The following is a 15,484-nucleotide window of genomic DNA, read 5'->3' as shown; positions in this document are numbered from 1 at the left end:
TCCACTGAGAGCCTCTGAAGAAGGATAAAGAAAGGGGTGAAATGGAAACTAAGCACATCTATTAGAGAGAAAGAAAGCATGAAAAACAAGACACAGAATCAAGAGAGATCTCCTCTTTTATTCCTGTCTTCTCTCCCCTGTGTTAGAAAACACTTTTCCCACCATTGGAGACATAACAACATGCCGGCTGCACAGCGAGTGCAGGCGCTGAAAAATCAGTTGGGATAGACTCTGTACAACAAGACAGGAAATAGAGGAGTATTTGTGAAGAAGAGCAGTGACAAGCTCAGACTGCTGGGATGAGATGAATCACTTGAAGAAAGTTGCCTCACTCATAATGAAAGTGATCTTTGTGACGAGGGACCTAGGAGAACAGCAGCAAACAGCACAGCAGATGTCAAACAGCTTTTCAGTCACTTTTTCGCGGCCTCAAAACATATGGGTTGCATCCATTAGCGCAACATGTTGTATTCTTTTTAATGCTCAGTTTTTCATGAGTTCTCTTGGCTTTTTGAGAGAAAAAGTGTGTCAAAGTAGTAGATTCCAAATAATCTGGACAGCATCAGACTTTCAGAGTTTGACTTGAGGGTGAGCTGTAGCTACAGTACAACCACAAACCCACACTGTAACTTCCTCTCATGTTAGACTGTGCTTCTGTGTTTAAACTCAAAAGCAGTTGTGGCCGCCGCTTAATTTGCATGTGGTTTCCTGTAGTCGAGGGTTTGGTTACTGCTGGCACACCACAGTGCACCACTCTGCTTCACACTCAGTCTCCGCAGCCCTGTCACTCTTGTTTCCACCAGAACCACTGCTGGAAAACTACAAGAGTCTTTTTGCTCAAGTCTGGAGGTTGTTCTCCTCAGCAGCCTGCTAAGTCAGTCAATGAGCCACCTGTTTGGCATCCTCCAGAGCTCATTTGGAGCTGCACAGCACTCAGCCACCCTGCGGTAATGACAGAACACATTAGTTTTCTGGATCTCCTAGAAAGCATCGTTCAAAATAAAACCAAACATAGAAATCACACGTCTCAAGGGGACTGAGGATGTTTGAGGCCATTAGGAAAGGAGCATTGGTTTGGCAGTACTTGGAAAAACCATGGGATAAAAAGTTTATGTTCTTGCTGCCATTTAGACCAAGACTAGAGTCAACTAGAACATGGTGTAATTTAATATTTGGGAAGTTTGATTTAGACAGCATGTACACAAAGAGACCTTCATCTGGTTGATTGTTACATAATACACCATATTATTACATTTTCATAATTAAAAACAAAGCAACTGCACTGTGTAATAAACTGAAAATCTGAAAACATTTATCGCAAAACATTGGGAAATCACATATGTTCAAGCTGGGTATTTCGAAATGCAGTGAATTATCGTAAAATGTATTTGAGTAGAAATAAAATTGAGTGGGAGGAGTTAAAATGGGAATATATCAAATAACAGCTTCTTGTCTGAGGCTAATAACATTCATTTTGTCGTCTGTTAATGTAATTATACCTTTCTTTTTTCTTTTGTTCAGACAAGGTATAGTTTTTTAGATGTTACCTGCTTGACAGTTTCAAGCAGGTAGCATCTAAAAAAAAACTATACCTTGTTTGAACAAAAGAAAAAAGGAAAATATAACATCTTCTTGTATTACATTAGTTATAAACTGGTACCAGTAAGTGTGGAAGGGACTAAGACTAAATACGACGATAAAGCAGTTTTGTTTTTTTGTTTTTTTTAATTTATCATTTCATGTCATCAAACAGACCAACTCAGGGGTATTATTTTCATGTTTTTTTCTTCTTTATTTTGAATAATTATGTACATATATGATTGTCTTGCAGTGCAGCAGTGTATTTTTACCACAGATAGTGTATCATGATCATTTCATATCATGAGTTACTGTGTGATTCCCACCTCTAATTAAAAAACATAAAATACCAAAGCTAGCATAATTTCTACTGCTGCACCGACAGCTGATGGAATATGTGAGCAGCCAAACTTTAAATATAGCCTGTAACATGCACAACTCTAGACTCTTTGTGACTAAAATATGAAAAAAATATAAATATAGACTTAAAAATGCAGTGTGTATTGAGTGCAAAAGCAGCCTAAGGGTTGATAATCTCACCAAAACTGTTTTCCAAGCCAGAGATACAGCCAAAAGCCTGAATCTCTGGCTCACTGTCGAACATTCCTCTTCTCCTCTCTCTGTGGATCTTGCTGTTTCTGTCTTGCTCTCCATAATGTTATCAGTCACTATCTTTTCACTGACGATTTATCAGCATCCTACAAGCGATGCCAAAGTAGCAGGCTGCTCCATGTGTTGTAAAAACTCTGAGTGTATTGTTGAATGTGTTGGAAGGCAGGAAAAGAAAAAAAAAACAGTCAGCAGTTGCAGGCAGTTAAGAAACTCATTACCTTGCAGCACATTATGTCCAAAGAGTCTCACGATAATAACTTTACCCACACTGCCAGTTTAGCCGGGGTTTACTCTGGCATATGACACCTGTATATGTGTGTGTGTTTGCACATAATCTGTGCAACTGCCTCCCATATCCTCGGCTTAATACTGTCCCCATTCACTGTGCAGCACTGATAGGATAGCTTAGCCTCCAGGAAAGCAAGCCAGAACCGTAGCGCCTGTTTAGTGTGGGTATAAATGATAGCACTTCCATTAAGAGGATGGAATCCACTGCAGAATGGTTTTATTGCACAGCTGGATGGACCTGATTCCTGATACAGCTATACGTTTACTTCCACCTTGTAGGCTGTAATGTATATTATTGTTAAAATAATATTGTTTCCCTCTCTTTCTCCATTTATTCCTGCCCCCCCCCCCCCCCCCCCCCACACACACACACACACACACAACCACACACACACACACACACACACACACACACACACTGTCTTCCCTTATATCATCCGTCCGTAAAGCAACAGTATTGCAGCATCTGCAGTGTGCGCCTTCAACCTGAGTGCCATCACACAGGCCTTCAATGGACCATTCCGGTCCCAGGAGAACCCTCGATCCACCTGGCTTCCGACACCGAACCCCATCCACAATTTTCAGGTGAGTTTATAATCCCAGTAGTAGAACACCCAGTCCAAGTTTTGAAGTAAAAAGGAACCCAAACACATAACAACACCAAAAAATGAAAAGGGGCTGACAGATGAAATTACAGTTGTGTTTTTCAGTATTCAGGCAACAGTAAGGTCTGTGCAATAGTCTCTCACGTCATCAATTGACAGCTCCAGTCCTCTCTGAAGTCTTCAAAATATGCAAATTCAGGCCAAATGAAACAACTATAATGTAGCTTGGTTTAACCCTTTAACTACCCCACTAAGAGGAACCTGATGAGTAACTCAACCATATGGTCAAACAGGCAGTTAAAGGGTTAAGATGTTCTGGTACCGACAAGTTGAACAATGACTAGCCAAGAAGTCCAACAACAACTCACCACTTATGTTCTGATCAGGAAGGCTGTTCCTCCCAGTCATTCTTCTCCAGGTTTCCTAGTCATTGTCAAAATGAACATTGACGTTTCCCACAGGAACAATGGGGTCTGTGAGTGGGACGACCTTTTGTCTAAGGCTGAACACTGCTGTTAGGCACGTAGGCAAACACAACAATGACAGTTATCTTTTCTGCAGCTCAAAGGCACATCAAAGAGACCCTCACATTTTATCAAACTCAAATGAATTCATTCGTATCTCTTAGCTATTCAACATCGCTAACCCTGGATAACTCTAAACAGGAAGACCATCCCTTATTGAGGAGTTTGGTTTCAAGCTGGTTCCTATTTCTTAAACTCGGCTACCAAGATCCAGTTTCCATTCCCAATGACCACCACACTCACAGTGTCCCTTTCCCTGCCTGTTGCTTGGCCAACTTTGTGCCAGACTCCTATTTTGGACCTTGCGTGTTGAGTCCTCATGACCCCATCCAGCCAGGTTCTGTGGGTAACATAGCTACCAGATGCTCACCTGCGAACTCTACCACTGGGCCTTGCTCCGACAGTAGTTTGCAGTTATTCTGTTACAGGGCTCATTGTAGATGATGTTTATCTGGATCTTCACCACAGGCTTGTTTGCCTTGGGCGAACCTGCCAGGAGCATTTAGCTCCAGACAACATAGCCAGAGGATCAGTCAACCATGCAAACCTTTCTGCCCTTACAACACATGATCCAAAGGGGGCCATCGTGGTTTACAAAATAAGTGCAAAGGATCAATTAAAGCTTCCAGCCCTTGTAGGATTTTTTTGTGACCAGAAGCAAGCACATCCATGCCCTGAGATATCTTGCTTTTTTTTTTTCAATTCCTTTGTAATGCAGGTTTTCTGCAGATGTTTGTACAGTATTTATTTTATAGTTGAAGTGCAGTGTTTAGTTATTACCACAATTCCATTCTTTCATTTCATTGACCTGAATGCCACTTTTTGATATGTTTTAAACATACGTTTATTGAGATTTTTATGTTAGATGTATTATTTTCTATGTCTGCATTTGTTGTGTGTGCGCCACAGGAGGTTTGGTTGTTTTCAATTTGGCAGCTAATGAGCAGGATCAGTAATAATAGATATTAAATAACTGAATCAAGTTTTTGTTTATTGTTCTACTTTCAAAGCCAAGTACAACTCCTAATGGCTCCCGGCCCTACAAAAGAATGAGCTATAAGACCAGCATTTAGCTCTGCACCCCAAAACTTTTCTGACGGATGTCAAGTCATTATTATTATTATTCTGTAATGCTGTGGTAAACTGATGTGTCTTAGACTGTTGTTTTATTGTCCTGAAAACCTGCAGTTACTGAAAATAGAATTATCAATTGAGACCAACTAGTCTGACAGTGTATTGATTACAGTGCCTGAATGTGTGAGGTACTTTTCCTTCAGCTTCTCTGTCCTGTATTGTTTCCCTTCTGCCTTTTCACATCTTCCTGACAGCTCACCCTTGTCTCCTTGTCCTCTTCTCTATGTCTAGTGTGGTACCATAGATGATGAGGGCCCCAATGAGGGTTTGACGGAGCGTAGCCTGCAGGATGCCCAGAGGCTCTACCTGATGAATGACGTGGTCCAGCCGGAGTCTGTTGATCCACTGGTCATGCAGGATGACGTCCGCTTCTCCAACTTGGTTGTGGACATTGTTCAGGGCATGGACACACTCTACCATGTTATGTACATCAGCACTGGTCAGTTGAAAAGGAAATGTGACTCATCTTAAATTAGGCTTGGGCAATATGGAAAAAAATCATATCATGATCATTTTTTTCATATCAGACGATAACGATATGTATCACGATATAAATCAAATCACTATTTTTGTCAAGCTTCAATTTCCCATTACTCATAAGTTAATTGTGGTGACATCAGAAGATTATTTTTGATTTAAATATGACTTATTTTCTGTCAGAGATTGAACATGACAGATGTGCTGAAGAACATTATACAACTGTTTCAGACAAATAAAACAGGTACATATATTTAAAACTAAATTAAAAGTCTGACCAGGAGGCAAAAGCTTTCAAGTTTTAAAAGAGAACACAAACAAAACAGACCATCTTCACCAAACAAAGTCAGGGGTATATATGTGGGGGTGCGTTCCTTAACTGCCAAAACTGGCATAAAACCAAAAGTGAAACTTAAGGAAAGGTGAGTGTTTGCGTTCTTCACATAGGCTACATATGTTCATTCGGTACACCTCTGTATTGTATTGAAGGCCCCAAACTGAAACTGTTTGCACCCTACTTTTCAGTAACCCGGTTGCACGAGTTCCAGGTCACATTTTCTCCTGAGGGAACACTCAGTTTCTACCACTGTAGCCCAAACATTAGCGTGTGTGCTGTGGCTGCTCCTATGCCTGTGCTGTGTGGGTCAACCTAATTTGATGTGGCTCTAGGGTGATTGGGGCGGTGCGGCGCTACTTAATTATGATTGGCTGTTCTTATGTCTGTTTAAACATGGACGAATGAATTGTATTGAAATTGTATCGAGCTTGTCTCATATTTCTGTCAAGGAAAAGTTATTTCGCAATATAAATCGTTATCATTTTATTGCCCAGCCCTACCTTAAATGTATAACCCAAGAACCTGAGCATTGAATCACTTCAGTACTGGTCTTCATGCAGTTTCTCTTGTCTTTCTTATACCGTCAGAGTATGGCACTATTCTGAAAGCACTGGCTACACCCAATAAGAACCTACAGGGATGCTACCTGGAGGAAATGGAGCTCCTCCCTCCTGGAGTGCGAGAACCAATCCTAAGCCTCCAAATTCTACACAGCGACAGGTCGCTCTTTGTTGGACTCAATGACCGAGTCCTAAAGATTCCACTGGAGAGATGTTCCACCTATAAAACTGAAACGTGAGTAAAGCACAAAGTATTAACATTCAGGGGAAATTTGCTCTGACCCAGTATCATCATACACACAGTGAGAAGAGTTTACTGAGTGTACACATTCGTTTTATAAGTAAAGTTAACAATGCAGTTAACAAGTCATAAAGATATAGTAAAGGTTTTAAACATCCAAATGTCTGTCTGGAGGGGTGAACATTTAGACTGAATCAAAGATCACACAAAATTTTCATCTCATGTTGACCCCTGGAGTTCTGTAACTATCGGTGTCATCAGTACTTCAGTGTTAGATCATTATGCCGGGTTTATGACCGTAAAGAATTCAGTTTAAGAACTATTTCACATACATACTGGATTTGATGGTGCGTCCTATGTGAATACCGAACAGTATTGGTTAATGGCAAGCACTTGCTTGCGGCTTTTTGTTGTAACTTTGGGATTCTGTGATTGCTTGTAATTTGAGTATTTTCATGGTGCAGCAGGGATCAACCAAGTACTAAATACACACCAACCCATGCACCACATTCCAACACACTGTGCTGACCAGAGTGCACATAGTCTGACCATTCATCCAACTTTGTGTAGGATTGTGTAGCATTTTTGTAAATGGACCCCATGTATACATGATACTAGTGTAGCTTCTGTCTAAAATGATCACAGTTTTATCACAATTTTCAGAAAACTTGTAAAAGAAAATGCATTTAAATCTGCTATACTTAAACATAAAGTGTATTTTCAGACTTTGTCAGTTGGAGTTAGCATTTCTGACAATAACATACTAGCCTGGCCAGCCATCCCGTTTTCTCTGTGTATTCAATACTGAGCAAATGGTCTGGAGCTGCTCCATGAGCTGTGAATTATGCCCAATCTATTTCATACCGGGCCAATTACAAGTCTTGGGGGCAGGAGTTTCATAATGACTTCTTTTTGTCACGAGTCAAAGTTAGTCCCAAGTCTGCAAATTTCTTTACAACTGTTGTTGGTTGTTTGATTCAAAAATAAGGGTTGAATTACAGATTACACCCTGTCCATCTTTCTCAATAAGGAATCTGTCCGGAATCCAGATATGAAGGCGGGACTAACAGGCACTGTGTAAACCAAACACAGATAAGACGAATGTGATGCTTTTGTCAGAGAAACTTAATAATACAGGGTGTAATTGGTAATTCAATCCTTATTTTTGAATCAAACAACCGAGAACAGTTGTAGGGCGATTTCCGGACTTGAAACTGACTTTGACTCATGACAAAAATAATTTGGTGCGTATGAGACATTGCAAAACACCCGCCCCCAAGACTTGTGATTGGTATAAAATAGATCGGGCATAATTCACAGCAAATGGAGCAGTTGTAGACCGTTTGCTCAGTATTGAATATTTATTTATTTCAGTGCTGGGCAGCGATTAAAATTTTTAATCACAATTAATCACGTGGATTTCTGCGATTAATCATGATTAATCGCATAGTTATATTGGGGGGGTTTGCCGGCATCAACAGCGTGTATTGCCTTTAAGTAATATTTCAGACTGGAAGTACTCCGGTGATGAAAAATAATTCCACATTGCAGTGCATCCAAACAACTTTGGCCTTATCAAGCCCACCATCTGAAGACATTTAAAATGAAAATGTCCTTGTAAAAGACCGGTACTTTTCTCCATGTTTATGTCCCCACCAGTTTATTTCCGGTTGTGAGTGATTGACAGGAGTCTTAAGACCACTAATAAGTACTAATACTAATAAGCCCAATAATATGTGATGTTCAGTTGTTAAAAGCAAGCAAAGGGGCCCTCTAGTGGTCGGAATACATTGCACTAACGTATGTTTTGTAGTTGCGGTGTTCCCATAGCCAGTTCGGACATAAGAAGGAACTAACAGACACATTTCTTTCACTCTGTTTGTTAAGCCTGAAAAACGTTTGCCTATGAGTATTTTATGTTCAGTTGTTGTAAGAATGAATAGTATAAAATATCTCTGATGGGAACCTTTGTTGCTGGATAACAAGACGTTGTAAATCTTACGTTAATCTGTAAATGCTAATCATTAGCGTGTCTATGGATTTTCCCATTCAAGTAATCATCGAGCTAGCGATCTTTTTCCCATTCATTTAAACGTATAATGCCATGTAAATGTACTAAGGCAATGAACAGAACTCAGACATATTTTGTATGTATGTTGCAGTTTTACAGTGAGTCTGAGCTGGAGAGCAGTTTTTCAGTGTCCAACTCTTCTTGGGAAACCTGTTGTCTATCTGCCGAGCTAACTGCTACACACAAGCAGGGGAAGAATAATATGAGTGATAATAAAACGGCATTAACGTGAGATTTTAAAAAATTGTCAGCGTTATTTAATGAATGTGTTAACGCTGTAATAATGTGTTAACTTGCCCAACCCTAATTTATTTATTTTATTTATTTGCACATCATAAACAGCAAGAGGAAAATTTAAAAAACAATTTTCATGCAAGTAACACCATTGTGCAGGAGATGATAGAAGCCAAAAAGTCTTATCTAAATACCTCCCCAGAAATAAACAATACACAGGAAAAAACAAGAATTAAAAAATATGATATAATTGAAATAATAATCTAAAGTAAAAGTAAAGTAAAACAATAGAAATTCAAATCAAGTGATATACAGCCTTACATTTTTTCGTAAATTAAAGTCCTTTTCACTGAGAAAACAGGATGGTTGCTCAGGCTCATAACATACTACCTAAACTGTTGATTGAGAAGCTCCTAGACATGACCTCCACCACACTTTGTCATATATTGTACATAAATAGAATAAACAGAAACAGTTTATCACGTAACACTCTATGACAATCGTCTTGCTCAAACTTAATTGTTTTTTTCGTTAATGTACCTCATTTTTAATGATCTGTCAAACCTTTTGAGGCTGATAAGTTAGATTATTGGATGTTAGAAGAACTCACAGAACTTCAATAGTGCATCTTTGGCTGAGTAACTAAATGGATCATACTGGACTGATGTGAGAAGTGGGTCTTCTAACTGGAAGTAGAAAGTGATGAGGCCTGAGAGGGAAAGCGGTCCTGACTTTATGGAAGCATTCATGCACAGCAGTACTCACTGTGTATGTTTTATTGTTCATTTTATGCCTTTTGGCAGTGGATTCTTTTGAACCTGGTTGGTCTTCCATTGAAGGTAATTATCTGTCCTCAACAAGGATTAATGTCTGGAAGACTTCGCCTATAGTCATTAAAGTCCTTATGGAACCAGACAAATGACTGGGGCGGTATCTACTTGCTGGAGGAAATTAATTTGTTGTGCTGTGTTTTTTCCTATTAATGGAGTTTCCGCATAATACAGAGACAGCATTGTTGTTACCTTTGTTTGTGTCTGAATCAGAGAACAAACAAAAAAACTGCATTGCCAGAGACATTTCTCTAACAGCACATTTGTGTGTGAGGAAGCTACAAAGGCAGAGACAGAGAGGAAGAGAGGGAGGAATACCTTTTTGCTCTGCCATCTCCAGTGTTATTCATGTGAAAATCTGTGTCTGGAGGGTGAGTCAGGGGAGAAGAGCTCACTGGCTGTTTGTCCAACCTTCAGTATCTCATCAGTGCTCTCAATCAGCATCCTTCGCCAGCCACCTCAGTCCTTCAAAGTCATCTTCATTTTAGCATACAAATAGCTTGATGCTTTCCTTTTTATTTTTTCTCTCTCTATGTGTATGTCTGCATGGAGGGCAGTCTACTGGGTTAGATTTATGTGTGGGTTGATGCTTGGAAGAATTCTCATGTGCACCCTGCCTGCCTGCCTGCCTGCCTGCCTGAGTCAGCTTGCTATTTCTACCAAACTTGTAGACACTAGGGAACACACACACACACACACAGCGCATGGAGTTCAGGTAGAGAAACTATTGCTTTTAATAAGACGTGGGTGAGATATGGGAGATGAGAAAGAGACACAAATGGAAGAACAAGATGAGAGAAAAGTCATGAGAAATAAAGATCTGTAGATACAGGGAAAAGCGAGCAGCAGAAGTCCTATTTAACACACTATTGGATGAAATGATAAGAACAATGACCTGCAAGGGCACCAGTCGGGGATGGAGGTGGGGGTGAAGTAGGACAGGCCGCCTTTTAAACCCAGTCTGCAATATTAGGCTGCGATTTAGTCTCCTCTGCTCACTTACTCTTAGGTTCTTGTTAAAAGCAGTACAGCCAAAGGCAAACTGAGCTGCAGAATGTGACAGATGTCAACCTGGCGTCAGTGTGATGCCTGAGCTAATCTGGAGGGACTGAAGTCACCAAAAGAGCAGACACATCATGGTATAGAATCAGAGGATTAAGAGAGAAACTAGGCCAGGCAGTGAAACAATGCAACAGAATAGTCTAATATTGATTCATCTGTCCATATTTTGGTAAACGGTGAGTTTAGTAGAACAGCGGTTAAAAGTAGAACCTGTGGGTCAGGATGGCTGTTATCACTTGCTACAGTAAGTGAAAGTAAAGCTGCCATTGCTGTGTTTATATGGACATTAATATTTGAGTAATAATTGGAATTAAGAATCAACAATCCAGTCAGATGCTTCACGGACAATCAAACTTACTTCTACAATCTGGCGTAAATTCATCTGGTACCCTGTAATTGTGGGTGCATGTGTGTATGCTTGTGTATAATATAGTATAAATGTGCAATGTGTTTTATTTGTATGTTGAATGAGTACACTGGATTGTACTGTTTAATGTGAACTATGCTGTTTTATGTAGGGACTAAAGATGATAAGATAAGATAAGATAAGATAAGATAAGATAAGATAAGATAAGATAAGATAAGATAAGATAAGATAAGATAAGCCTTTATTTGTCCCACAAGGGGAAATTTCAGGTTACAGTAGCAAAGCACACAAGAGCAGAAGAAGATGGAAATTAGCATTGGCTATAATCTTGCGTAATAGCACATAATGTGTTTATTAATATGCAGTGTCCCTTTGAAAAACAGAAAGGAAAAAAAAAAAACTTCAAACAAGTGGTGCCAGGCACAACAAACCCCACCCCTCACACATATTGTAGCTTATTTTGGGCATCGATCCATGTGATGTCATCATGTCTATGTACAGGGGTTGGACAAAATAATGGAAACACCTAACATTGTGGCATCATAGAAGGTGTTTCCATTATTTTGTCCAACCCCTGTATGTGCTGATGTCAGTATATCAATTGCCTCTGTATATGTGCCAAGTTTTAAGTAAATTGAAACAAAATTGATGTTTTTATAAACATTTGAAATTTTGGCCATTATAAGTAAAAGGAAAAAAAAAAGATTTAAAAAATCATAAAAAATGTGAACTTTGACCTACTTTTCCCAAAATGTAATCAGATCTATTCTGGATTACTGGCAACCTATAAACCCAATTTGCTATAAATTCAACCAATAGTATTGCTGCTAAAGTGCTAACAAACAAACAAAGAAACAAATAAACCAAACCAAAAACAATACCCCTTGCCTCCCCTACAGGGGGGCAGGGTAACAAATGTCAAAGTCACCCTTCCCGGACTCGAAAAAAGTGTTTGTTTGAGGTTATCTTCCAATATAGACATATATTTGCTAAGAACTCCTTGGCACTCTTTTTTTTAAACTATTAAAATTTCTGTATTATCACAGCATGGTCATGTGTGACCTGTACAACAATATTTTGATACATTTGAGCACCAAACCTAACCAAGAAAATGGACCAGCAGCCTTTAGTATCTATGAATCTTTTGGACAAGTAGAAACTCAAGTCGAAATAGAAGATTCCAGAAGCATGGACGGAATAAAATTAAATCAAGTTTTTACTGGACACCTCAGAAGATTTACAGACTCTTGAATGCACTGATGGTTGTAGTTACGCAAACATCATTTAGGCCAGAATCCACCAAAGCCCTGACCAAATCAAACACAATGAGAAAAAGATTCCACAGTTTCACTACATAAAGCAGCGGTGGAACATTTTTATAAATACTTCGGAGCATGTACATGCTTAAATCATGTAATCACTTTATTCCAATATTAACAGTAAAAGGGACATAATGTAAGATTTAGGAATGCATATGTGTTTAGATGAAGTTTATATTGAGTCCCTTAAGATGGAAACTCTAACCATGATCGTTTCAATCAGATAGAATAAACATTGTCCATGCAGTGACATCTACTTTAACACATGCATAATTTGTTCCAAGAGCTATTTGTAGCATTGTGCCACTTACCAACTTTATATTATAATGAAAGGAAGTTATGAAATAAACTAAAGAGATTCCTAAAACAATTTCTAATTAATCTACAAGTGTTTAAATAAATATTTGTGAGTGTATATATTCACTTATATATGTTTTCCTATCTGAGCCAATAGTGAGTCGATACCATCTGTGTGGATAGACTTTATCAGCTCTTGGATATCTGAATACTTGCTATTGACACTGTGAAGTGAGTAAATAGTAACATCACTGAGGCCTGTATTCACAGACATCAACACTTAATCGATGTTTGTATTTTACTCTGCCAGTTTTTTTTTTTTTCTCCTTTCTTAAGTGTATTGTTGGCAAGGAGTGCTGGTGTCAAAAAAGAGCTTTGGATTGAACAATTACCTGCCAACCTGACAGGAACATCAGTGCTGCTGTTACTACTGCTCTGCTATTCTAGATTCAGTTCACACTACAGTTTCTGACCGTTGGTAACACATTAACATCCCTCAGATCTGCAGAAGACAAACATCTGTGCTTACCAGTGTTTTAGCAACACAAAGCTGAAATCTAAAGGTGTTGCTATGGGGAAGATAGAACAGGAAGACAAATATGTGGACCTTGTGGGTAATTTTATGTTTATGTTGTTTATGTTTACGCATTTGGCAGACGCCACAGAATTTTGCTCTAAGATGACCAGTGAGACCCCTTTCTTCCCCTTTGGAGATAGCAAGATCCAAATCCTTCTAAATGACCTCATACCAAACACATGCATGTTGAATTGAGAGGCCTGAAAACCTGGAAAATGGAAATGTGTATTATGGCAAAACAAAAAATATTTAATGTATAAGCATTATAAAAAGCATGTGATCAATAGAAAACCCTTTTTTACAACAAAATTTTACAACTGGGGAAAAGCAAGGGCTGAAATTCACCAAACTATTACTAATGCTGCCGTTAACTTGTCTCAGACTTAGGAAATGCCAAGAACTGCCAGCTATTTACTAAATGTTAACAAATATGGTTGTGTTTGGGAACAGTAACGTCCAGTTTTATTTAATTAAACCGTGAACACAATATTTTGAAGACCAGCTGGTAAACTGACTACCAGACAGACAACAAAACCTAATGCTGTACTAAATTAATATTAACAATCGCAAATGAAGCTATTGCTGACAGGCCAGGTGTTCTAATTCAGTAAATGTCATGAAACAAATGTGGAACTGAATGTTTTGGTGTCTTGGTTATGTCATTTGTTGAGCACAGCTAAAGAGTTATGTGGAAAAAAAGTCCAGCACAGCAGGCAGTTCATCTAAGAGTTCAACACATTCAAGGGCCTTCTCCATAAGCTCTGACTTTGTATTAAAGGAGCAATAATTTACAAAATGGCTACCAATAGTACTCCTATTAGTGTCCAATTACAGATGATCAGACCAGAGTGACTCCTGGAAAAAATATACTGACAGAATTTTTAGAGAGAAGTTGAATAAAAGTCAGGTTTTATGGAAGCCAGCACCTGTGGCATTAAACTGTAAAGGGGTCACATTTTGCTAAATCCACTTTTATTAGTCTTTGGTACATTTATTTGTGTATTTGGAACAGTTCAAAAAGTTTGAATTTGAGTTCTCCAGGTGCTATATTCATTTTGTCAAAAATAGAGTGAATTTCTACAACCTGTTTTAATTCCTTCTTGATTTGTTTTATCTATAACTAGTTACACCACGACATTTACACATATAAGGACAAGACTTCCGACAAACATTTCTCCAAGTATGTCATAACTGTCAGCAGCAGTGGTTGTAGTCCATACTGAAATTATGTCCAAACTACGAGTTGATTACCTAAAATGTTCAGTTGTTTGTTGTATTAATGAACATAAGTGGTTGAACGGGACAGAGAAGCCCGGTCAACAACCTGGAGGGGGTGGGGCGTGAAGTGGCCAATTTGCATTTAAAGGGCCAGCACTCAAAATGACTTTTCTGGTGTCATTACTCAGAAATAGGGTTGAAGATGGACCTGTGGAGTTGAATTAATGAAGAATTCAGACCCAAGCCTAGCATTTACAGTTTATGTAGACCACAGGGAAATGTTTTAAAATGCATAATTCCATTTAAAAAAGCAAAATATCACTCCTTTAAGGGCATGTCTGTACTAATGTTTTTATTTTAAACCCGTAACTTAACTAACCTGATTGCATGTTTTTGCTACTCATTCTTCCCTGATTCAACAAACCCAGTTTACATGAACTTTTCTAGAAGACAACATCGCCCCTTGACCACTAGCCATTAATTCAACATGGATATCGACAATTTGTAATAATTCTTATGTCCAAAACATTTGCTTCACTGTTTTCACAGATTTCATAGTAGCTTGATGCCCACATCAGTTGATGGCGCACATACATGTTGACACAGCAGTAATTGTAGGTGGACAAATTTATGATATGTACGATTATACGTCACATTTAGTATTACTTTGGCTCACGTGGAACTTTGTCAAAGGGGGTAGATGAAATGGGATGTCATCCTTTGTGGTACTCTCATGAAGGGGAAAACATTAAAAAAAAAAGGCCCTGAGTCAAGGCCATTCGACTTGATACCGACACAGGAAAAGCATCATGAGGCACTTCTTCATCAGCTTTGATTTCCAACTGTGGTTGTTTCAGCTACGTTACGCCACTGCTTCGCTAACAGTAATATGACTCAGGCCTGTCACATGTTAATCCAGGGTTCCTGCTGGGTCTTAAAAAATTTTGAATTTACAAATCTGCAATTAATATCTTAAAAAACTATTTAAAAGGTATTAATTTTGATATGGTAGATCTTAAGTTATGTTGCCATAAACATGTTTACTGTGTTGTGTTTAAATGTGTCTGTTAAATGTCCAAGCTGCAAAGAAAGTAACATTAGTCTACTCAGTTCCACCTGTTCCAACCCAACAATTTATATTGACATTAGGAAC

At 38.7% G+C, this 15,484-nt stretch overlaps 1 protein-coding gene across 6 annotated transcripts in view; it reads left to right on the top strand.

Annotated features, from left to right (window-relative positions):
- Positions 1 to 15,484, top strand: part of sema5ba (sema domain, seven thrombospondin repeats (type 1 and type 1-like), transmembrane domain (TM) and short cytoplasmic domain, (semaphorin) 5Ba) — a 364,937-nt gene that overhangs the window by 278,638 nt on the left and 70,815 nt on the right. For 5 of the 6 annotated variants that reach the window (XM_030125703.1, XM_030125704.1, XM_030125701.1 and 2 more), the window contains exons 10-12: positions 2,928 to 3,063; positions 4,973 to 5,180; positions 6,143 to 6,350. In XM_030125703.1, the coding sequence (XP_029981563.1) occupies positions 2,928 to 3,063; positions 4,973 to 5,180; positions 6,143 to 6,350 (552 nt within the window). The remainder of the gene's footprint in view (positions 1 to 2,927; positions 3,064 to 4,972; positions 5,181 to 6,142; positions 6,351 to 15,484) is intronic. The other variant, XM_030125702.1, reaches the window with a different exon arrangement.

Source organism: Sphaeramia orbicularis, chromosome 21, assembly GCF_902148855.1.
Source record: "Sphaeramia orbicularis chromosome 21, fSphaOr1.1, whole genome shotgun sequence".
NCBI lineage: Eukaryota > Metazoa > Chordata > Actinopteri > Kurtiformes > Apogonidae > Sphaeramia > Sphaeramia orbicularis.
This window is presented reverse-complemented; position numbering and strand designations above follow the sequence as displayed.